Here is a 24,935-nt window from a genome sequence, read left to right on the forward strand (position 1 = left end):
TTTCCTAGCAGTGTACTTGGTTTGGAAGGTCTGTTTTCTACAAAGAGAAAAAGCTCAAATTTACTCCTAGGAGCTAAAAGGAAACCTTTGAAAAGATCAGAGGTACAAATCCAACATGGAAATGAAATTACGAAGTGAGATGCGCATGTTCCCACCAGGGCTATAAACACTCCATTAACAGCGTGGTCACAGGCGGCTTTTCAAGCTTTCTGCCCACGTTGATCACATTATGTCATAGGTTACCTTAGACTGGAACTGGACTCAGCCCCTTCCAACACCAACTTTCTACTGAGTACCTGGACATAAGTAGAAGAAACTGAGAGGAGGAGACTAGAAGTTCTGAGCCCAATATGCTATTCCTATTCTGAGCCCCATATACCACCCCTCTTTTGAACCCCACATAGTTCCCTTGTCCTGAACCCCACAGCACTCCTGACTTGAACCCCACATAGCACTGCTGTTCTGACTCCACATAGCACCCCTGACCTGAACCCCAGATGCCATCCCTGTCCTGAACCATACCACCCCTGTCCTGAACCCCACACAGTACCTCTGTTTTGAACCCCATATACCACCCCTGTCCTGAACCTCACATGCCACTTCTGCTTTGGGTTAGAAGTGAATTTCTTTTGCTCCTACAGTTGATGTTTATAGATACATTAGACGACTCACAGGGTGTACAAGATTAAACGAGCTGAAATGGGGGAACCGCCACTAAGAGATTTTATAGTTTTTATTAAAGGTATTTTATTAGTATTTATAGAGCCATTGAGGAAAGTCACATTGTATGATGCCAAATAACTACAAATATATTGGTTCACAGTCTCTTTCCATTAAAAGTCATTCTATGTATCTATATCAAAATCACATTTATCTTTTAATAACACTTTCTTAAAAATTAAAGACAATTCCTATCACAATCAGGACAGCAACATCACATCTAACAAAATCAGGAAAACATTATGACAGCACATCTCCCTCGGCCATTACTACTGGGGTTGAGGAGCAGGGGCTGAGCCCAGGGCCCACCCACAGTGCACCCTGGCTTACTATTGAAGCAATGAGAAGTAGACGAGCCATGCTGAAGCTGTACCAAGGATTGATGGCAATCTTCAATTTATCCAAGGAGAGCTTCTAGGGCACCAAGGCCCAAGTAGACGTGTATGTAATGTTTCATTCTTGCTTTGAGGTGAGTATGAATCTGGACATATCTAAGTACAACGGGCTGGCGGCAGTGTCAGGAGGCATTCTGGGAGTGAGCTTTGATGTGCTGGTGTTTGAATTAAAGTATGAGAGAAGAGGCAGAGCAGCTTTTACTAACCTTTGCCCCCCCACACACACGTTTTCCCTTCAGGCCAGGTATTACGCAAAGAGGATAATAAACCTGTTCACCTCCAATGTAACACAGAAACCCTGTAAATAAGCTTCCTGTGCCCTTGCTTCTCCGAATAGGAGCTAGCCACTGTCCTCTACCTTGTGTGACTCTGGCTTACATGGCTCTCATTCTAGCAGGAGCTCCTCTTGGTGCAAAGATAGGCCACTCAGAAACACCAAGAGTTAAAGCAGATAAACCTTGCAGGGGCAGTCTCTCCTAGTTCCTACTCTTTATGACAGCTACATTCACCTGAATCCAGCCATGGAACTGGACAGCCGACACAGCCTTCTCCTCCGTCTGGCCACTAGAGCAAACTAATGTTTCGTTTGTCAGTGCCAGCCTGACTCTGAGGTGTGAGGACGGATCCCGTCTGCTGGCAACTGTATTACTTAGCTTCTTTTTCTCTTTTGAATTATTCCACTTAGCCTCGACAGAGTCCTCAGGTTGCATTATTCTCTGAAAATGAAATAGTAAAAGCCTTTCATCCCTCTGGCCTCTTGTTTGCTTTAACACAAAGGTCTTGATGGAAACTGCCAGTCCTTGCTGGCTGTCCTCATTGCCTCCTCACTCTAACTCCATTGACATTTGGCTTGCCCAGTTTCAGTCCTCAAGAATCCCATGCCGAGCAAGGATCACTTGTTCCCTCGATGATAGGCAGCAGGTCTTTTTCCAGGCCTCCAGCAATGAGCAGGACCCCGAGTTCATTCTTGGGCCTTGGTGCCCTAAAAGCTCTCCTTGGGTCACACGGAGCTGGGCTGTGACTGCCGATGACAGTGAGAAGGTGACCATTGACATTATCCACTTACTGCTCTTCTGGAGTCAGAATACTGGTTGAGCCCTAAGGAAGCCGACATGCAAGCTATTCCTAACTGGTCTCTCTTTTCTAGGATAGATAAATGGCACTGTCCACACAAGAAAGTGCCTTCTAGAATTTTCCAAGAGAGCACAGGGAGGGAAGGCCGGGAGCCACGTAGCCTAGCTTCAAATCGTACTTATTAGCTATGCAACATCACCAGAGACTTAACATCTCAGGATTGCATTTGCATTTTTGCAAAATGCAAGTAAGGAACAGACCTTAGCAGGTTTGTTGTGAACATCTGTGAAGTAATAACAGGCTGAGTTAGCAGCCTAGAAAATGATAAGCACTAACCACAGTTTACTTGTTGACTGTGGCCGAGCATGCCAGTCATGGATGCTGCCTGCTTGTTTGATTCTAATAATTATTAACGGCCAGGCTGGCTGGGATAAATGTTTCTTGGCCTACTATGGCAGCTCTCCGGACTTTTCAAAGAATAGTTTGCTATTTTCCATTTTTATCATAGCTTTCCCCTCATGACAGAGAAAATACACAAAACGAGGTTCAACACCAGCGATTACTTCTGTGAACTGATGATTCACGCTAATTAAACTCGTAACTCAGGAGAACAAAATTACTTGTTTCAACATTTCCTTTTGTTCAGTAATTATGATTCAAGGTTATATTAGATAGCACACTCTTATAATTTTGTTGTGAACTAGATACTGTACATGCATGTCTTTAAAAACAGGCACTGCCACGTAAACCCAGGTGCTTTGTTGAAGAAGGGCTGTGCAGACCCCATAAGCAAGTCTACCAGATATGTGTGCAAGCATCCCTTCTTTCTACACAGGAAGCAGCTCAGAGAGGAGGCTCTGAGACCAGCCTGGCTTGTTAGAGATTGGATTTGCAGCAGGGTGGGAATTTAAAAATAGAAGCCAATGTGGCTGGAGTTTATCTCAGATGCTTACGTCCCAGGAGCAATCTGTTATCCACAATGCTAGCAAGTGGTTCATGGAGGGATCTGAATTCTCCTGAACACACTCAGAATTGCACTACCTGCCAAGGAGGTGGAGCACAGACACACAGGCATCTCACACAAGCCATTTGTCCTCTCATTTCCTTCCCCTCCCCTCTGCTCCTCTTTCCTGTCTATACTGGCATCAAAGCTATGGGCTCCCACATGCTAAGCAAGTGCTCCCCACTGAGCTATCCCCACAACCTTCTAATTACTTTGTACTCTGAGATAGGATCTCACTAAGTAGTCCAGGCTGACCATGAATTTGAAATGGTCCTACTTCTGCCTTCCCTCCTGAGCAGCTGGGGATTACAGGTTTTGCTCCCCAGAGCCAGGCTCATCGATTCGGTTTCTTAAAGCCATGTCTTGGTACACTTTTGTTCTGTTTTGGTAGTTGTTGGTCTTTAGAGACAGGGTCTCAGTATGCAGTTCAGATTGACTTTGAAGTTGCTATATATGACCAGGTTGACTTCGAACTCATGAACTTCTTACTCAGCCTCCCTTGGGAACAGTTGCAGACATGGACTAGCAGGCCAAGTTGATAGCTTTTGCTTCTCTTGAGAGGTAAACATGAAGAATCCCTCACTTCAAAGGCTACGTGTGCTGAGGCATTGATATAGTTAGACATATAGGCTAGGTGTAGTACACACCTTTAAGCCCGGCACTTGGGAGACAGATGCAGGGAGATCTCAGAGATCAGACCAGCCTGTCCACATAGTGAGCTCTAGGACAGCCACGGCTATGGAGAGAGACTCTGTCTCAAATAACAAAACCAAACAGTTAGAACTATGACAGTCTCCACAGTATGGTCTCAGGGAAATCTCCATTTCACAGAACATGAGACAATAAACACAGTTTCAGATGGCATGTCATAGCCAGGTCTTTGTGTGATTCCGAAGTTTGTATCTAATTTAAAGAAAACAGATGTCAAATTATGAATACTAAATTAGATCCAAGGCTGATTCAGGTGGGTCACACAAATGAGATGTGCTTGTGAGGTAATAATTTGAGTCTGTTGAACTAATGACTCTGAGCTGCAAAGACAAAATGCATTTGATAAACAGCACTATAAACTGTGAAGTGACCATCACTCATCCCTGGGAACCCTTGGCTAGAATGAAGGTGTCGAAGGCATTTAAGAACTTTTAAGGACAGAGGTGTTCAGTTGGGTATGTTAGAGGGAAAGAGGTGTAGGGTGGGTGCACTAGGCGACTGGGCAAGGCTGAATTTCGAGATGGATGTTCTAAGGATGCAGAATCATGAAATGCTGAGTTCTGTTGCACATTTCCTAGGAAACCTTTGCCCATCGGGTAGTGATGGGAAGGTAGAAGGTTAAGATAAAGTTTATCTGTGATGCATTTTGAATGTATTTGTATGAAAGTAGCCACCTTCTTCCTGAACGACTACAGCTTTCTGAAGCTCTTTCTCTACCGTTAGCAAAACACACAGTGCTGATTGCACACATTCTCTCAGAACTGTTACCTAAACAGCTCTGCTTCTAAAAGAAGTGTTTACTTATCTGAAGCACGTTGAATCACCTCAGAAGTCAGGACAAGGAGTGGCTTACAGTTGCCATGTCAGAGTTCGGACTTCAGGACACAGCTCCTTTAAATATCACATGAAATTGCTTCTTTTCATGTGAGAAATTTCATGAAAATCTCCGGCACAGAATATGGAAGGATTCAGAATTGGAACTTCTTAACAATGTTGAGTTTGGAAGCAGACATGGAGACACATGACCTGTAATCCCAGGCTGAGGCAGGTGGATCTCAACTCAGAGGCCACCATGGGCTATATAGTTAGACTCTGTCTCAAAATAAAATCAAAGGGGGGAGGAGGAGGAGAAGAAGGAGGAGGAGGAGGAGACGGAGGGGGAGAGGGGGGAGGGGGAGGAGGAAGAAGAGCAGCAGCAGCATAGAGTTGACCCACTTCTTGGATATGTGTGGCTGCCCAGACTGTGCACTGCCCAAACCCATGGGACTTCATTTATAAAGAGCACAAAGTGATGAGCAGTGCTGTCATTCCCCCTGTTGAAGCAGTACACGGCTGCGTAAGTCAGAAAGCAGGGCATACTCTCCAAAAATACAGGGAACATGTTGCCCAGACATGGGAGAGCAATTTGAGCATTAACATAAGTAATAACAGTAATCCATAAGTCCAAGCTAATCACCAAGTAAAGCAATGGGCAAGTGGGGAAAGGTTTTCCTTACAGTAGGGGCAAGACTGACACAGCCTCAGCTTAGGTGCAAACCATCAATTTTCAACATACCACAGTTAACACTGCATGGGAAGGACAAGGTCCATGATGTACAGAGTGAAGTGGAGAGGCAGGAAGATTCAGAGGAGGAACAGTATAGTCAGGGTATCTGGAAGTGTCCTCTTCAAATTTCCTAGCAATGGTCGTATCTATCTATCCATCTATCTATAAATATAGATATAGCAAAGACATCAACTTAACTCAGTGATCAGAACCAGTCTGATTAATAATGGGCACGAGGTCATTGGCTCCTTGCAGAAGCCATGGTGGCACACACAGTGACCTGGTACAAAGGGCACAAGTGGAATCTGATTAGGAAGTGATAATCCTTAAACACGTCCATACCACACAACACAAAGACAGCCCAGGAACAGTGCCAGACGAAAGCAAGCTGGCGAGACTTGAAGAAATTCGCGAAGAGGTCTAATGCTGTCCTGAACAGGACAAACGTAATAAAAGACAATCATGGGACAGGTGATGTAAAGTACCAAGTGCCCTGGATTTTACAACTCTGTGCCAGCTGCCTTAGACAGAGGCTGACCTAGTCCTTTAGGAATGCATGGGGGAAGCATTAGGGCATATGTGTTGTCTACTCCCAAATAATCAAAATCAAGTTAGATGTGTGTGTGTGTGTGTGTGTGTGTGTGTGTGTGTGTGTGTGTCTGAATGCACATTTGGGCAGAGGAAGAAAGATTAAAAACAAATGGGAAAAATGATAAAAACAAACAAACAAACAAAGACAAGAGACCAAACTGGGCCAAACTGAGTGAATGGTATAAGGATAAGGTCTCCAGATAATGTTTAGAAGAAGCTGTATCCATGAACTCAAAATATTATTGTCTGAACAATAACAACAATACCAGTTAAATATGGACGGGGCAAATTTCACATGGTCTCAGCCCCAGGTGACGAGCTATAGGTGGCCAAAAGCTGATGAGAGAGGGAGAATCTCTTCCAGGAACAAGCTCCCACAGAGACTGCAGAATCTGAAGAGGTCAGTTCCATACACATGTACATAGGAGCGAAACTAAATGGTCTCAGGAGGCTGAACATTCACATGTACATACATGTGTACACAGACATTCTATAGATATATACATATATACATATGTTATATACATATATAAATATGTTATATATATACACATATATACATATGTTATATATATACACATACCCATGTATATACATATAATATATATTTTATATATGTGTACATGTATGTATGCATAAATATATGTATGTATATACACTGAATGTGTGTATATACATGAATTGATAACTAAAGGTGGGAGGAGCTGGGGAAGAGGAAGGGGCAGGAGTGATGTAGATGCAGGGCTAATGTACGAAGTTCTTAAAACAAACAGAATTATTTTACAAAGGCAAAACTAAACAGACTATGACATGCTCACACACAGATAACATAGCAGCCAGAACAACTTTAAGGGCTGTCAATGCCCATCTACTTCAATGACCAGAAAAACAATTCACCTTTTGATTAGTCCAAGATGGGAGCTAGTACTCAGAAACATTTCATTGGAATCGCTGTGGTGAAACCCAGCGTTAGTCTTTGTGAAAACTCTAAGCAGTCTGAAAGGTGTTTGTCTTGCATAGCCTCCTGGCTTCCTCTCTATCCCATTGACACACTAAGAAACTGGGATTTGCCCAAGCAATAGATGACTAAGTGGCTGAAATCAAACAGGGATGACCATGAGGCTGGTGGGCTTTGCCACTTCTATGTGCTGAAGTCATCTGTGAACTACTTATTAGGTGTCCTCCAGGAATGAGAGATGAATCCCAGCTTAGACAAACTCCTGAAGCTAATAATACAATAGTAGTACATGCCTGGGTGAGTGTATTCTCTGCTAATTACAGCCAGAGCTCAAATAAGCAAGAACAACGGAAGTGACGGCTTTTGTTCCCACACTGCACTTTAATGCTCTTTCTTCCAAGGGCTGAACTTTGAATAAATTGCTTTTTGGAAACAAACTATATGCGGCTGAAAACTAAGTATGGTGGTGCATGCATATAATAGTGCAGGCTGAGGCAGGAGGATGGTTTGGGCTCAGAAGTTTGAGATGGGCCTGGGAAACAGTGAAACTTTGCCTGAAAACTAAGAAAACAGTTTATGAATATGCCATCAAAACCAGTGACATGATCATATTTAAAATAATAAATCTCAGTTTTATAATGTAACCAAAACAAACTGTCTTCTTGTCTACCTGTTTGTCTAGAAGACTGGAGGAAAAAAGAACATAGAAAAACCACTAAAATGTATCTTTGTAAACTTTTCCTTTGCAGTACTGGGGGATTAAGGTCAGGGTTGAACACACTTGAGGCAAAGGAGGCAGCTGTTTGCCTGTAAACTGAAGTGCAAAAGCATCAGTGGTGTCAAAAGGTTTGGAGCCCCAAACAACAGATCACTCATAGCTGTGTGGCCCTCAAATCCTCTCCTCAAGCTTCTTGCTGAAGCGACGCAAGGAGAACAGCTCAGAAGACGGAGCACCAGTCCTCACTGGCCACCCCCTCCAGCTTGTCTGATGGTAAACGACCTCATAAGGCACTTGGCCTCATATCACGTTTCTCTTTCTTTAATTTGTTTTCTAGACATTAATGTAAAGTGGTATGACCTTAGTGTCCCCACTTCTTAATTTAGTTTTGGCAGTTCTGTTTCACTAAAGACAATCTACATCTTTGCAACAAGTGGCTTTACATGCACCATTCCTGTTACCAGCAACATCATTTCTCTTATGGAGAATAAGTGTCTGAACACACCAAGCCTCTCTTCCTAGTGAAAGGCGGATAGCCATTAATATAAAAGTATAAGCTCAAAATACTAATGTCTATTGCTGTTTGGGGAAGATCTTTTTTTTTTTGGATTTGATATTTTCTTTATTTACATTTAAAATGTTTTTCCCTTTCTAGGTCTCCCCTTTGGAAACCTCCTACCCCACTTCCCCTCCCCCTGCCTCTATGAGGGTGCTCCCCTATCCACCCACTCCCATCCTCCCACCCTGGCATTCTCCTACACTGGGTCATCAAATACCCTCAGGCCCAAGGGTCACTCCTCCCACTGATGTCCAACAAGGCCATCCTCTACAATATATGTGGCTAGCACCATGGGTCCCTCCATGTGTACCCTTTGGTTGGTGGTCCAGTCCCCAGGAGTTTGGGGGTTGGGGAGGGGAGTCTGGCCTGTTGACATTGTTGTCCCCTCCATGGGGCTGCAAACCCTTGCGGGGAGATCTTACCATTTGACTTTAATTGTATTTTTAGCCATGGAAATCCTGATGCCAATCTTACACAACCATCTAGACCTAAGCTATTATTGAGACCAACTAAAGGAGAATTTGTGCAGATAGGACTCAGCAACCAGTTTCTCCAGAACAACCTATTTGATTCCACTGTGTAGCCAAGACTTCGATCCCTGGACTGAATACCCATTTCCACAAAGAAGTTTATCAATTGTAAACTGACAGAAAGGATGCACAAGAGATTCTTTTTGTCTCCAAGATAAGATTTCTCTGTGTAGCTTTGGCTATCCAGGATCTTCCTCAGTAGACCAGATGGCCTTGAACTCAGAGATCTACCTGCCTCTGCCTCTCAACTGTTGGGTGTAAAGGTAAATGCCACCACCACCGAGCATGAGATTTTTAACATCTCCTTTGTTAAGGAGTGTATACTATAATTGGTGAGTGAAGGAAGGTATGTGTGAGTACGGAAAGCAGCAATGGAATGAAGAGTGTCAGCTGAATGTGACATGCAGTCAGCAGATCCAGAGCCAATCTATGATAGAAGAGGGCCCTCCCCGCCCCCAGAGGAGTGGCATGGTAGAGTGAGTGGGGCAAACGGAAAAGTATCCAGTATAGACAAGAAACAGGGAGATGACTGAGCCAGCTACAGTAGATGTCACCTCTTTAGAGAAGATAAAGATTGGAGAAACAGGTCAGAGCTCTGCAGGTCCAAGTCAAGGCAGGAGGGGCCTCCATTGACATTTGAGGGAATGACCCATTGAAAGCAGCCCTCTGGGAAGATTGGGTTGACAGGAACAGTCACCATGTTTTGTAGAAATTTCTAAAGCACAAGTCAACTGACAGAACACAGCCCAGTTAAAAACATTCATGATGGTGATTTCTTTTTTATTTTTTCATAGAGAAACCAGAGTTTGAGCCTGCTGAAAGTAAAGTGGACCTTGTTGTGGGTGGAACCTCTTCGAAGAGACTCTGGACAACCCAGAGGGCTTGTAAATTCCCCAGTCCTATGAACACGGCCCCAGTTGCCCGCTTCCTAGTCTGATAAACACAACACCTTCCACAGGCTCTTCTACACACATTTCCCCATAAAACCTATTCAAATAACTACTAGCTAGCAGAATTATAAAAAAACAAAGTTTTGGGGCATAAAAGTTTTCTTTCCTATAATATTTTTGAAAGTTTTTTTTTTCTTCTGTTTTTAAGTTTAGTGAGCAGCTGAAGAATTCTAAGAATCAAAAGGCCACCAAAGCATGTCTTATTCACTAGATACTGGCAAGATTCTGTTTTCAAATAAATAATTTGCTAAGCATTGGAGGCGTGTCTGCCAAAGCCAAAACAGTAGCCCAAGCCTGCACAGTTTACAGTTAGCTGGATAAAATATCCTACTGTAACTTTAAGAAAAGTTGAATAACAGATAAGAAGTTAATAACCGTATATAACAAACTGTAAAACCAGAAGATAGCAGATGGTGATGTGCATGGTTTTGAAAAACTAGTTTATAAACTACCACTACTGAAAGTTTACTGAGGCAAATATAGCACAAGTTCAGTTCCGACCACAGAATTCACTCAAAAAAAAAAAAAAAAAAAAAAAAAACCAAACCAAACCAAACCAAACCAAAAACTGAGTTCAATGGCATCCCAGAACTGAACAGAGTTCAAAGTAAGGTGACAGGGTGGGCACCATCCACATTTAACCAGAGCAATGAGGTCATGCCCCTGTTATATTCTAAAAGACTAATTAGGAGGAGTAGCAGGCCCAGGTATCTTAATTTTTAAACTGACACTTTTAAAACTAGGGAGCACTGTGCACTTGTGAAATGGCACCTTGTGCAGTTGCTACATCCTAGCCATTTACAAGAGCGACACTCAGGTTGTACTTGGGTTACTCAGGCACAAGACTGTGGAGCTCAGGGACTGGCCATACAGAGTACTCCAATTCCAAGACCACAAAGGAATTCTCTGTGTAAAATTCTCACCTTATAAACACCCAGCTTCATTAACTACAAATATCTATGACAAAATGGAGACATCATGGATTGAAAAATAACAACACAGAAGTGTTTGATTATTTTAAGTTGGCATACTCTCTAGCTGACAGGCAATTCCTAATTCCTGCTTCAAGGATAAGATAAAATTGGCTCAAGCTCCCCACCCCACCCCCTTGTCTTGCTGAGTCTTACCTGCATAATGTACAGGGATCTCAATCTTTGGCCCAATGACATAGTGACCTTCTTCCAGGCTATGGGCAGTGATGGTCGTCCACTGCCGGCATGAATGGATCAGCAGGTAGTCATTCTCCCGAAGCCCTTCCACACATTCTCCTAGAAAATATAATTCCATATGAGAAAGTTGGAATTCTGATCTGTTTACTCTCCACCCTACAATGAAATTTCGTTAGTTTAAACTTGCATGGCTTTGGAGAGCTGGCGCAGTCTGGAAAGTCAGACGAGCACTAGGACCTGAGTTCAAGCCTCAGCACTGGGGAGACGGAGGCAGGAGGATCCTGGTGCTTACTGATTAGACAGTCTAGCCAGTCAGTAGGCTCTAGGTTCAGGGAAAGATCTTGTCTCAAAAAGTATGGTGGTGCTTTGGGTATACCTGGCTCTACTGGAGCTGGAGGCCATGGTAGTCTAGGCCACAAGGATTTAGGGTTGAGTTGTCCCCATTTCTCAAAACAACAACAACAACAACAAACCCAAGGAAAAAAGGTAGTATTATCCTCTTGCCTCCCTCCAGTTACTTATGAACAAATGGACAGTTTATAACACAGTATAAAGTTCTTGAGTTGGAAAATAATGGAGAAAAGAAATAAAGAAAAAAAGGAGTTTCCTTACCAAGTTGAAAACTATACATAGGGTTCCCTACAGACATTTTCCATTCACTTGACAATATGGCATTCACATGCACCAGCACACCTACATGGTTGTGGCTTGATGACAAACACCACTCAGTGCCTAGAGTGGGCACAGCTCAGATGATATTCCTGTCACTTCATGTAGTATGACCACATCACTAAGCAGGCATGGCTCTTCCCAGGTGAGGAAAACCAAGATCCAGAATGGGAAGTGATATGTCTAAACTCACAGGGTTAATGAGCAGAAAAGTGGGCTCCAGCTGTAGACCAGAAGGGTGCCAAAGCTGAGTCTTAGTCACTACAATAAAACTATCAAAAGTAAACCTCAGTGAGTTGAAGGAGTGCTTGACACTAAATGCATGTATTTCCTTTTAAGTTCCATGCATCCATCTGCCAGTTCTCTCTGGCTTGCCACCAACCCTCCCAATCAATTAAGCGTAATGAAGCTTTATAACATCCAGATGAAATTATTTCTTGTTTTAATACTCTCCAAAGTACCTTTTTAGCCTTCTGAAATGATGACAAACTATTGCAAACGGGAAATCCACTTCTTGAAATGTAAAAGATGTTTTCAGCTGCTGACAAAATCCAGTCCATTAATTCTGGGTTAGTCATTTTAAATCCAGCCCAGTGAACATATCTGGAGAGGTTAATTCCTTCCTAGGGAAGAGAGGCTTCCTCATGTTTTATGTTAACTTTCGTATAATAATTAAGAGTTATTCGTGATGTAATTGTATGTTTTGAAATGATATTTGCAGTCTTCTTTAAAATGAAAAGATTCAGTACTTTTCCAATCATTAATGAAGGCAGTAATGACTGCTTAGTTGTTCCAATCATAAGCAGGGAATTGACTCCTAAACCATTATGATGATCTCTGAAACAGTTTCAATGAAAGAATATTTTATTTTGGGGAGTAGAAAACAAGACTTAAATATTGTATTTATAGGACAGGAATGACCTGGAAGTAGTGTTCATTAGCAGGAAGGGAAGGCGTGATTCATGTCGAGGTGTGTGTGTGTGTGTGTGTGTGTGTGTGTAGGGGTACCTGGGGTTCTCAGATTCCCCTGAACCTCATGCTTTGGAAGGGCTAGGCTATTTAATGACAACATCTCCTGCTGCAGTCACTCATCAGCCCTTCTCATTCCTCAGGCATATTAAGACAGGAAGGAAAGGTCTAGAAGCTCTACTCCAGGAGAGATATTAAGCAGCCCCTAGAAGGGTGAGCATGCAGCAGGCATGTTCAGCAGGGCAGCTGTCCAGCAGTGCTGTGCCACCTCCACTGTGGACCTCTGCTTCTCATTGGCAAGCAGGATAACATACATAACCCCTGATTTCCAGAGAACACACAGTGACTGAGAATGGTATCGTGGCCAAGTCCAATGTATTACGAGTGAGCAAAGAACTTCAGCCATTAAGTTTATAGTACACTTTCCCCCTAAATGTTAGTCCAACACTGGGACTTTAGGTCATGCTATTCTTTAATAGAGTAGGGAATAACCTTCAGTGCAGCTCAGAGCTGTACAGCTAGTAAGAGAGAGACTTATTCTGCATTTCTTCCTCATCTTCTGCCATGATACTGGCCTTTACCTGGAAAACCACTAGCAGTAACTCAGGAAACAGGGAGAAGCTGACGCTGGGCTTCCAGTTTCATTCATTTACTCAACCAGGACAGCCAGCATGCACCTGAGCACGTGGGTCATGCATCAGCAAAGAACAAACAGCTGATGCCACCAAGAATGGTGAATGATTGCGCCATCCGTGAATTACATGAGACATGCAGCTTGTTAAAGGGAACATGAAGTATTAGAAGGGGCTATGAATGTCTGAGGGAGCAGGCTGCATGCTTTTTAAATTTCAAAATAGTCCTCATCCATCTGACCAACAAACCTTTATTTTTCTATTTATTTATTTATCTATCTTTTTATTTATCTATTTAATCATGTGGTACATGTATGTATATTGGTATACATGTACCATGATGCCTGTACTCACTTTGTTTGTTTGTTTGTTTAAATTTCTGTGAGCAGGCAATGGAGGAGTTGGTAGAAATATAGAGGAGACGTGGTTCTGTCATTTCAGGAGCCCACAGTGTGCTCATGTGTAATTTCATGGGAGGGAGCACAAGACCCATGCTGTGTGAAAGAGATAAGCAATCTAGGCTGGGCCTGGAACTTCAGCAGAGATGAAGAAACCCTTAACAAGAGCCTGATATAGCTGTCTCCTGAGAGACTCTGCCAGTGCCTGACAAATACAGAAGAGGATGCTCACAGCCATCCATTGGATGGAGCACAGGGTCCCCAATGTCGGAGCTAGAGAAAGTATCCAAGGAGCTGACGGGGTTTGCAGCCCTGCAGGAGGAACAACAATATGAACTAACCAGTACCCCTAGAGCTCCCTGGTACTAAACCACCAACCAAAGAAAACACAGAGGGACTTGTGGCTCTAGCTGCATATGTAGCAGAGGATATCCTAGTTGGTCATCAATGGGAGGAGAGGCCCTTGGTCCTGTGAAGGTTCTATGCCAAGGCCAGGAAGCTGGAGTGGGTGGGTTGGTGAGCAGGGCAAGCAGGTAGTGGGTGAGTGGGTGGGGGGTTTTCAGAGGGGGGAACTGGATAAGGGGACAGCATTTAAAGTGTAAATGAAGAAAATATCTAATTAAAAAAATTAAATGAATGAGAGAGAGGGAGAGGGAGAGAGAGAGAGAGAGAGAGAAAGAAAGAGAGAGAGAGAGAGAGAGAGAGAGAGAGAGAGAGAGAGAGAGAGAGAGAGAACAGAGCTGTTAGGCTTCTCCTGTGGAGGATGAGCTTGCTCGGAGGGGAGGAGGAGATGAGAGCCTTCCGGGAGCCTGGGAATGAACACTCCCACTCCAGGAAGATGAATCTGGAGAAAAACGGAGCCCTGAGGCCCAGATGGGAAACTCAGGGGGAGAGCATAGTGCCACTCAGGGATAAAAGAAAAATGCCATTTTCTGCAAGTGAATTGCTGTGTCATAAAGAACGTTTTAATTTTATTCCACAGTGGGCTCTTAAGTGGCACCCAAAAAACAACTGCAGTCGAGTTAATCAAACTGAAAACATAATGTTCAGTCCTGCAGTTCACTGGTGTAGTAAACACTAGAAAGAGGCTCACAATGACTTTCGGAGCCATAAAGTAGGAAGGAAGCAATGCCTATTTTTGAGCTTATATCTTATTTTATTTTTTTCACAACTGATCTGTGTGCCTGCTTTAGGCAAAATAACTTTCACAAAACTTATCTGGAAATAAAACAATACAATAACTTAGAATATCCCAGGGTAGATCACCAATAAAGACATGGAATTAAATGAATTCATAAAGCAAACATCTTTTGTGATATAATTACCCTGGTGCTTAACAACTATGTAAAATGTTCTAAGATTTAGCTAAGTGTTGTAATACTACGAAGCCTAAAGGAAGCGGGTGTTACATAGCAAAACGTGTACACATCATCCTGCAACTTACTCTGCAGCTAACCTGCTTCTGGGACACACTTCATTGGCTTTGACCTCGTTCCCCTAACAGTAATCCATACATTCCTTTTAAGATATCCATATGTACATGTATACATGTATATATGTATACATTAACACTTGGTAATGTCAAAGGAAGTCTGCTTTAAAATAATGCTCAATTTCAAACTCCAAAATCAGTAGTTGTGGGCTGTATATGTGTGAGTAACTTCCCCTCCCATCTGCCCTTTGGCTTATGGTACAAACTGTTCTCCAGCATCAACTTCCTGTCATCTCCTCTCAGTGTTCCTTCCCCCTTCAGCAGCTACCACAGAAGCAGGAACACCCAGACTTAGCCTGCCCCTCGTTTCTCTCTCCTTTACAACTCCAGGGCCCTTAGTTGCAGACAGCTCTCCAGCTCATGCTATCAGTTGCTAATTTCTATGTGGAGCACTTGGTGGAGGTGAGGCTGTTTTCTACCCCTTTCTGCAGGGATGTCCTCCTGACAGGCACACAGCACATACTATACAGTCATTCCATGACACTGATGGAGAGCCAATTATGTTCCAGGTTCTGGCCAAACAGGAGTGAAGAAACCGAATGAACAGAGCTGACCCTTTCCCCCTTTCTAACTTATTTAAATGTTCCTACAGGTGAGAGCATTTAAGAGTATAGTATCCTATTATTCTCTTCATACATCTTCAGATGTCTCTATCCATCCCATGGCCCCACAGCTCAGAGCATCTGTAACCGTATGTCCCTGCCCTACATTTGACTCCCAAAGGGCTCTTTTTTGTTCAAATATTTGCTCAATCTTACATAACTGATTCCTAAAATCACTTTCTATTCTTACCTCCATATGCCCAGTTCCTCACCCTACTGTTCTTAAATTAAAAGCCAGCTCAAATGCCACCCTCATGAGTGTCCTTTCATGTCAAGGCTAATCCTAACTAAATATCAAGCCCAACTTCACTGATTTAAATCACAACAATTCTGTAGCTTTGTTTATAGTCTATGCTGGAATTGTATGTTTATTTTAGAGCTATGAGATCAAACTTTCAAATGTATGTACATAAATGTGCAGATAAAATAAATACATTTAAAAACTTGTCTTGCCCAGGCCATGGTGTCACTTTCTTCCAGCCACCTGGAAGTCTCAGGCAGAAGGATTCTAAGTTGCAGGTCAACCTTGGTGAGTTTAAAGGCAGCCTGGGCTATGTAGCCATCCACTGTTTCAAACACAAAAATGGCATGCTCATGAGTTGTCAGGTTTAAGAAACATGATTTCAGGGCGTAAGGAAAAAGACATTCAGGACTATAAATAGCCTTTGTGGCAGTGCATCTCACCAGATCCCACAGAGTGTAACACAGCAGGCCACACACAGTGACCTTCGCTTTCACTGCGCTGTTAAATATTCTAATACGTTTATCTTTATTTGGAAGACCCTGCTCCATGTTGGAACTTATCATGCATCTCATGACCACTCTAACTTTGCACACCAATACAGCTAAATACATCTGAATTACAGCGCGGGCATCTTCTGGTGTTCATTAATTAATTGTATGGTTCTGAATCATTCAACATTGCATAGCACTCCCCACAGTAGAACACAAGTATGTCAAATTTCCTTTTATTTTTAAACAGAAAATGAGTTATAGATTGAATATTTTAATTCCTCTCTAATAAAAAATCTAATAAAAATCTGAAATTTGACATGTTCTAAAATCCAGTGTTTTTTTTGAATGCTTCCATGATGTCACAAGTGGAAAATTGCACACATGACCTCATATGAGATCTGCACAGCTCTCTCAGGCTGGATATCCACAGTGTATGTAGGATGGAAAGGAGTTCTGTGTTTAGACTTAGGTTCTAAGATGTATCTGCAAACATCACGAAATTTGACAAGAAAATCCACAATTCTGTAATAAGTGGGCTCAGACCACTTATTACAATGTGTCCTAATATTAAATCTGCTTGCTTATGACTAACAAGTTTTCTGATTATTAATGGTAAGATAAAGTCAAAGACTAATACAGACATATGTCCATGTTAGATTTTTTGGGGGGATGTTCCTGTCATATAGAACATATGCTGACTTTATAGAACAACAACAAAAAAAAGGCCAAACACATTTGATTTTAATAATTCCCTAAATTGTGAGAATTAAGTCACTATAGCAACTATAAAATTGAAGTTTATTAACAAATTCACATTTATTCCTGGTGTTCCTGGTGCTGTATTTCACACTGGAGCTAATGTCTGGTCAGGAACTCAGAGCTATCACACTACACAACTGCTTTTACTCCTTCCAACTCCCAGAATGCCTGACCTTGCATGCAGACTCCTTTTTCCAAGATGGCTTTCATTCCTGGATGACGTAATTTCGTCTCAGCACCTTTGACAGAACTCTATGATGGACACTCACATGCTTGCTGACAGATTACTGAAGTCCCAATCGAAATAATCTGATTTGTTAATGCTTTTGCAGTGAGAATCAGTCACTGAAGTTGGAATTTTTATTTGTTGTGGATATCAGGGGCTGAACACCAAATATGCTTGTTCTTCTTTCCATGCATTTAAAGGAGCAAGGTGCCCCCCACTGCCTTAGCAGTTGGCCTTGCCACATCCCTGCATTCTAGACAATGGTGTGTGAGCACAAAGGACACTGCCTACTTCCTGCCCTGGTAATACCCATGGAAGTGACCACAGGCCCATGAGAGCACCTGGAACAAACCAAAGGAAGGGCAGTGACAATAGTCCGGGCTCCTAAATTGATACAGGGTAGAACAAACTGCCTGTTGCATGGCCGACCACACCCTTCTGCTGGGGCATTACCCCAGCATCAGCTCCAGGGTCCAGGATCCCCTTCTAGTTACAATAGTTAGCTTTCCTGAAGCAAAGCTTCTATTAGCATAACCTTCCACACCAGCAGGCTCACAGTAACCAAAAAGGCTATTCTAGCAGTCTGTATAAATAAAAACTCTGACCTTTGAAAAGGTAGTTTAGAGGTAACTCCTTCTGTGGGTTTTATTCTATAAAAGGAATGTAATAAATATGATCTAGAACATTTTAAATGAATGGTGTCTTAGCAGTTTCTCTATCAGACAGACAGACATTGAAGAATATACCTGTGATATGTCTGTCCCAAAAGACTTTATAAACCACAAGATGAAAAGACGTGTGTGTAGAAAGAAGCCCAAGAGCAATCACAAAATTAACAACATGTTGTATGCGTTGAAAAGGTAGGATGGGGCTCCAAAGAGGAAGCAGCAGAAAGGGAGGGGAATTCCCAAAGATTTAACTAATTGGCAAATAACCACCTAGAGGAAAAAAGTATAAAGCCGGCAGGAAGGATGTGGTGACGTGAAATCACAAGAGCCAGGTAACAGTCTGAAATCAGTAGGAACTGAAGAAATCGAAGTCCAGAGAACAAGAGAAGAGGCCATGTTAGCCTCACGGCTGAGCTCTGAGAATGAGCTTAAGACAGACAACAGCATCACTAATACGCAGGGACCATGTCTGAAGCTGCTGGGTAAAAGCCTGGGAATGCATCAAAGGACTCAGGTCGATTGTTTTTTTAAAAAGCTTTTGGGACAGACAGCCTGTGTGGAAAAAACACAACGAAACAAGCAACATCCTAATCCTGGACTAACACAGGAATGGTTTTAGGATCGTCTAATAAAAATGTTCCCTGTGCTCCATGATCCTCCAAGGACATGAGAGCATTTCTATCCCACAGACAACAGTCGTGACCTTCAGCACTGTGGCCTGTTTCTAGCATTATCATTTTATGAACAATGGTCTCTGGAAAAAAAAAAATTGATAACAAGCACAGTCAACAATAGTACCCTTTGACTTATCTGATGGTTTCAGAGGCAACTGTCCCTTGTGTGGGCTGCGAGGACCCCGCAGCCCATAGGGAGACAGTTCTGACCCGTAGCCATATGTGCACTGTAATCTATTAAGAACTCAAATCAGTTTCTACCTCTGGCCAATGAGATCAGGAATGTTGGGAGTGGGGTATCTGGATGAGCAGGCTCTGAAATCTTCCCTGAATGCTAATGAGAAACCCAGGATTTGAAAAGGCTCAGGAGATACTGAATCCCCTTGGGTGACTCAGTTCTTGAGTTCTTATATATTTGAGATACAAGTTTCTTACCATACATGAACTGAAATATGTTTCATTGTGTAGAAACTTTCATTTTCTTGATATTGTTCTTTTAAGTGTAAAAATTTTTAGTTCAGATGAAATCAAATACATTTTTCTTTTGTTATTTGTACTTTAATGAAATACTATTGTCTAACATAAGGTCAAGAAGAACCATTCCTGTGTTTTCCTAGCTTTATCTTCTACATTTAGGTCTATAACTCATGTTAAATTTTGCTATAGGTAGGGTCCAATGCATGTGCACGTGGATATTCAAAAACCTAACCATCACCTTTCACAAAGGTGACTCTTTCTTCACTGAACTGTTGTGTTCATTGTTAAAACCAGCTGTGCATACATGTAACAGTTCATTTCCAGTCTTTCCACGCCATTCAACTACCTTATAGTTTTACAATAATATTATACTGTCTTAATTAGTGTGATTTTATGGTAAGTTTTGAAAATAGAAAATTGGGTCTGACAACTTTACTCTTTTTCAAGATTGGTTGGGTTTTTCTTGGTTCCTTTTATCCAGGTTAATTTTAAGACTGTCAGTTTCAGCAGAAAAAAAAGCAGTGATTTTGGTAACTATTTAATCCATAGATTGATTTGGAGATTACTATTTTAGAACTATTAATCTTTACAATTTATGAATAAGTGAAGCCTTTCTATTTGCTTTGATCTAATTTTAATAAGTAATACAAGACCTATAATGCTTTTGCTAAATATGTGTGATTGTAATCATTCTTTCTGATAGCACTGCAAGAAACATTATTTTGCAGTGCCCACTACTAACATACAGATGCACAGTAATTTTCTGTATGCTGCTCTTAATATTCAGCAAAGTTGGTGAACTTCTCGGTTCTAGTATAATTGGTAAAAATTACATATTCTTTAGGATTTCCTATTGATGAACACAGGCTATCTGTAAACAGAAGTAGTTTTACTTTCCCATGTCAATTTGGACCCTGATTTTTTTCTTCAGTACCCCTAGCTAGAATCTCCCGTAGAACACTAAGTGGCCACCATGACTCTCTTGGAGGGGGTATCCTCCTCTTTTTTCTTTATTCTTTCTGAGAGGTGGAATTTGATATGATCTTGGATTTGATCACTCCCCCGGTAGCATCCATCTCAGGCTTCAAGGAGAACTCAGGACTCGAATCTGAGGCCAGGGCTGGGGCAAACAGAAGAAACCTGGGCCAAAAAACATCATGAAAAATACAGAGATGATATCTTTTCTACAGGATTGTAATAATTTACAATGGTACATAATGACATCACAAGTAGGGATAAGGCCACTCCATACCAACATTCCATTTAATAAACACACATGACCCTGCTCAGTTCTTTCTGGGCATCTCACTTTGGCAATGAACCTGCAGCATAAAAGCTTGGGAGATCCCTGTTTCCTGCGAATGTGAAAGAATTCAAAGAATAGGGATTTAATTCTTTGGAATAGAGTCTATGATGATATGCTAACCAAATCAGGAAGATTTTCCCTGCTTGGTCCCAGGATACTTCTATTCTTGGAAGACATTCTGATTAAGCATACAGATGCTGTCATGCCATGCTGCCTAATGAAGGAGTGACTTCTTGTTCCTTTGCTGATCAAATATAATGTATCACATGTTTAGGAAGTAAAGACAGACAGCGGTTAAGATGTCCACAGACAGACCTTTACTTTGAGTGAATACACACAAAACAGAAGAGCCCTTGGGATTCCATCTAGACCACTGTCAATCAGATCTGTAGGTCCAATGTAATTTGTTTCCGCTTTGTTGGATTCCTCAAGATTTCTAGATAAAACAGTGGTTATATATAAAAATGCATTCCAATCAAAAGAATCTTCGACATAAAGTCATCAATATTCACATACAGTCTAAAGAGAAATTAAGCAGTCAGCTCTTACTCACCCTTAAGCCTTTCAAGGAAACCTGAGAACTCGTTCAAGTGTTTTCTACTGATCTGTCCTGCCTACACCAACACCAACACCAAGAAGCCTGAATCACCAGGGTTCTGTTTTCAGATGAATACTTTATTCAAAGGCCCAAAGATTATAATTTTGAATTTTAAGCAAGTCAAAGCACCATATTTTCATATTTTATTCTTTATTCTAAGAAAAAAAGGAAAAGAGATTTAGTCAAAGTATTAACTAGTAACGTGTTCAGGGAACTTCCTAGTGAAGTCTAAACAAGAAGGAAGGAATGCATGAAACAAAAGAGAAAAAAAAGATTAGGGATATACTATTACCTCTCTTTAAATAAACCAGTGAGAAAGGAGTCCTTTTCTAACAGCACATTTACCAGTTATGATACCTAAGTCCTTCTGTATAACACAGTACTACACCTACTTAAGTCAAACCCCAGATTCTATACTCTGAAACGGCAAGCTGTAGCTAACACTTTAAAGATAAGAATTCTACAGAAGAGAAGTTTTAGCAAACAGCAGGTAGGCAGTTGTGTTTCTCACATTTCTACGAACATTGAAAACCATGAGCCAGTGTAGTGCCCAGCAGATAGTGTAGAATACTTCAGGAAAGGCTCAGACTCAGGAGAAAGTTATTCATCGAAAACCTACCAAGCTACAGCACAGTCAGAGCTGCTGCAGGAAGCCTGATAGATTCATGCTGTCGCCCCTGCCACCTTGTGCTGGATACTCACAATCAGTAAGATCACTCTTTCAGTCTGAGTGCTATCTATAACAGAGGTTCTCAACATGTGGGTATCGATCCCTTTAGGGGATCCAACAACCCTTTCATAGGGGCTACATCAGATAGCCTGCATACCAGGTATTTACATTAAGATTCATAACAGTAGGAAAATTACAGTGATGAGGTAGCAATGAAAATAATTTTATGGTTGGGGCCACCACAACATGAGGACCCTATTAAAGGGTTGCAGGATTAGGAAAGTTGAGAACTACTGCTCTAGAACACAGTGTGAGAAGACGCTCACACCACAAATGGTACACAGAAACTGAGACCCAAGTACAGGCAGGGGTCATCCCAGACTCCACCAGGCATCAAAGAACAAAGCTCCAGGCACTCCTGGAAATTCTCCCTTCAACTCTCGGGTTCTAATAATTTATGAAGATAGGATGACTCCACGTGGTATATGGGAGGTAGTGAGGAATCCCAGGCACAACCAGGGACTTTGACAGATAGCTGAAGCTTAAATGGTGGTTATTTACTTTGTATATGTCTGGGAGTGTGGTGTGTATACATATGCATGTGTTCACATCTGGGGACACACATGAGTGCAGGAGTGTAGACCTATGTGTGCATGCATGTGGAAGTCCCAGGCTGATGCTGGAACTTCCTCCATTGTTCTGCACCTTATTAACTGAGGCAAGGCAAAAGCCTCCACAGCTCACCAGAACTCGTAGTCTACACAGTTGGTTTGCTTCGGAGATGCCCTGCATTTAACTTTCTGGGGTTGAATTACAGGTAGGCCCCGACACTTGACCGGCATGAAAGTGAATTCTGGGGATCCAAGCTCTGGTCCTCACCTTGGACTGCTGTCCTTGCCAAGTCATTTCTCCAGCCCTAACTGGTAGCTTTGTTGTTAACTATGCCTATGAGCAGTTCCTTGTGTTCTCTGAGCCATGCTAAGGAGGCCTCCATGACTGGGTGAGGGTGAAGATCAGAGTTTCAGTCTAGCAGCACATGGACAGGAGGCTCTCCTGCAACTCTGCTTTGTTTTCTACCTCAGTCAGCAATCTCCCTGGTGACTGGCTTAGTTTATACTGCAGACTCCTCGTCCACTGAGAAAGATCATTGCTAAGGTACAGTGACCACATTTTCTTTCACTTTAACAAAAGTGTGATTTGCTTCCAGTGGAAAACCCAACAGTTTGTGTGTGTGTGTGTGTGTGTGTGTGTGTGTTCTTGTGTAGGGGGACAGGGGTTGGCACTGGGTGTCTTCCTTGATTTGTCTTCACTTAATGAACCTAGAGTTCACTGACTGGCTGAGCCCTAGGGACCCACGAGCCCTGTCTGTCCCCTGTCCCCTGGGTTATAGACTACTGCTGTGCCCAGTTCTCACATGTTCTGGGGAGCAGACTCAGTACTTCATGTTTCCTAGGCAGCTGCTTTACTGACTGAGCTCTTTCCCTAGCTCCCTAAAAATTTTATTTCAAATAGATAAATCAAATCAAACTTCAAAGTTCAAATCTGATAGATTCCCAGTGTTGTTTTGTTTCAACTTTAGCTGAAGTGTCTCTTGAACTTCATTCCATGAGAAATAATTTGAAATATGAATGAGTCAAATTTAAAATTAAACTCACAACACAGAACTTAACATGAGAGGAACAGTCTTATGAACATGTCTACATTACATATTTAATAGCTTTAATACCTTGCTTACATTTAAGTGACTTCCAGAAACTACAACCCAGCCTTCAAAACAAAACCAAACAAAATATATATATATATATATATATATATATATATATATATATATATTCCTTGCATATATTTAAGGAAATATAGGTCAATGTTGAAAACAATGCTTCCGGCATCAATGCACAAATGGAATGAATTTTAATAGTCTCTGTACACAGAACAGCTTTTTATTACAGTGTGGCAGTGGAAGGGTTTCATGTTTCAGGAGAGCTGCTCTTGCAGACAGCAGTTTTCTAGCGTTCTACACTAGTGCCTTCCAAATACACACAACTGACAAACGGAAACAGAAAGGGCACCATCTATTAAAATGATGGAAACAGGCAAACATTTTAAAAATCAAATCAAATTTTATAGTCAGATAAAGGTCACAAGGAAATAAAGGTAGACAGACAGGAAGTACACAGTACCCCCCGCTGAGGTGCCACTTCTCAAAGCATAACCAGAAAATGAAACAGGATCAACAGCATTTCTTTCTAAATATCCAAAGCCAAAGAGGTAGGCAACAAGGCGAACAAAAAGGAAACCGGAGAGATGGCTTGCTTTGTGATGGTATGAGAGGTGTAGGCTGTGTAATGCTAGCAACCTCAGCTTGATGCCCACGAAACATGCAAAACTACGAGGGAAACTGACTCCATAACACTGTTCTCTCGCCTTTCATGTGCTGTGGCTTTCACATGCTGTGACATGCATGTTCCTATGCATCATGCACAGTACAACAATAATAACAAACAAAAGATTTTTAAAGAGTTTACAAATATTACCTTATATGGCTAAACAATGTTAATTAAGTTGGTACTATGGGTAGTTATATTTCCTAACCAGTTTTACTGCTTATAAATTATCAATACAATTTTCTGTGGTCAAAGGTACCAAGGAAAAAGTAGTTTTTATATTAGTCCTAAAGGGTGAGTTTCTAAACTTCTGATCTGAAACACAAACTAATTGGCTTGGGGTGAAGCAAGACACATTGTGGGGCACTTAAGCACCATGGTGCCTTTTAAAAAGGGACTATTTGAATGACTGACAGTTTGTTAGCAACTGTGGATACAGATTGCTACTTGCAATGTTTAAATATATCAAATTAAATAATATTTTAAGAGAGTTCTCAGACATGGGCAAATACGGACAGGTGACTCTGGACTGAATAACTGCTGCTACCCTACTGAAACTCAATGAATTCCTCCTACATTGTCTCCATCAGGGGTGTTTCAGATTTGCTCAAAACCTGGACAGTGTTATCGTTTGGCTACTACATAAGCCTCTAAAATTACATTGTGAGGTGAAGGCTTGGTCCCCTACTGATGTCGCTGGCAAGGGGTGACAGGACCATGGCTGTGCTAACTTCATGCTAAACTTACCCACA

The 24,935-nt window shown here is 41.9% G+C and overlaps 1 protein-coding gene across 2 annotated transcripts in view; it reads right to left on the reverse strand.

Annotated features, from left to right (window-relative positions):
• Garem1 (GRB2 associated regulator of MAPK1 subtype 1) overlaps positions 1 to 24,935 on the reverse strand; it is a 168,683-nt gene that overhangs the window by 100,709 nt on the left and 43,039 nt on the right. For both annotated transcript variants that reach the window (XM_021214851.2, XM_021214853.2), the window contains exon 2: positions 10,883 to 11,023. In XM_021214851.2, the coding sequence (XP_021070510.1) occupies positions 10,883 to 11,023 (141 nt within the window). The remainder of the gene's footprint in view (positions 1 to 10,882; positions 11,024 to 24,935) is intronic.

This window comes from Mus pahari, chromosome 15 (assembly GCF_900095145.1).
Source record: "Mus pahari chromosome 15, PAHARI_EIJ_v1.1, whole genome shotgun sequence".
NCBI lineage: Eukaryota > Metazoa > Chordata > Mammalia > Rodentia > Muridae > Mus > Mus pahari.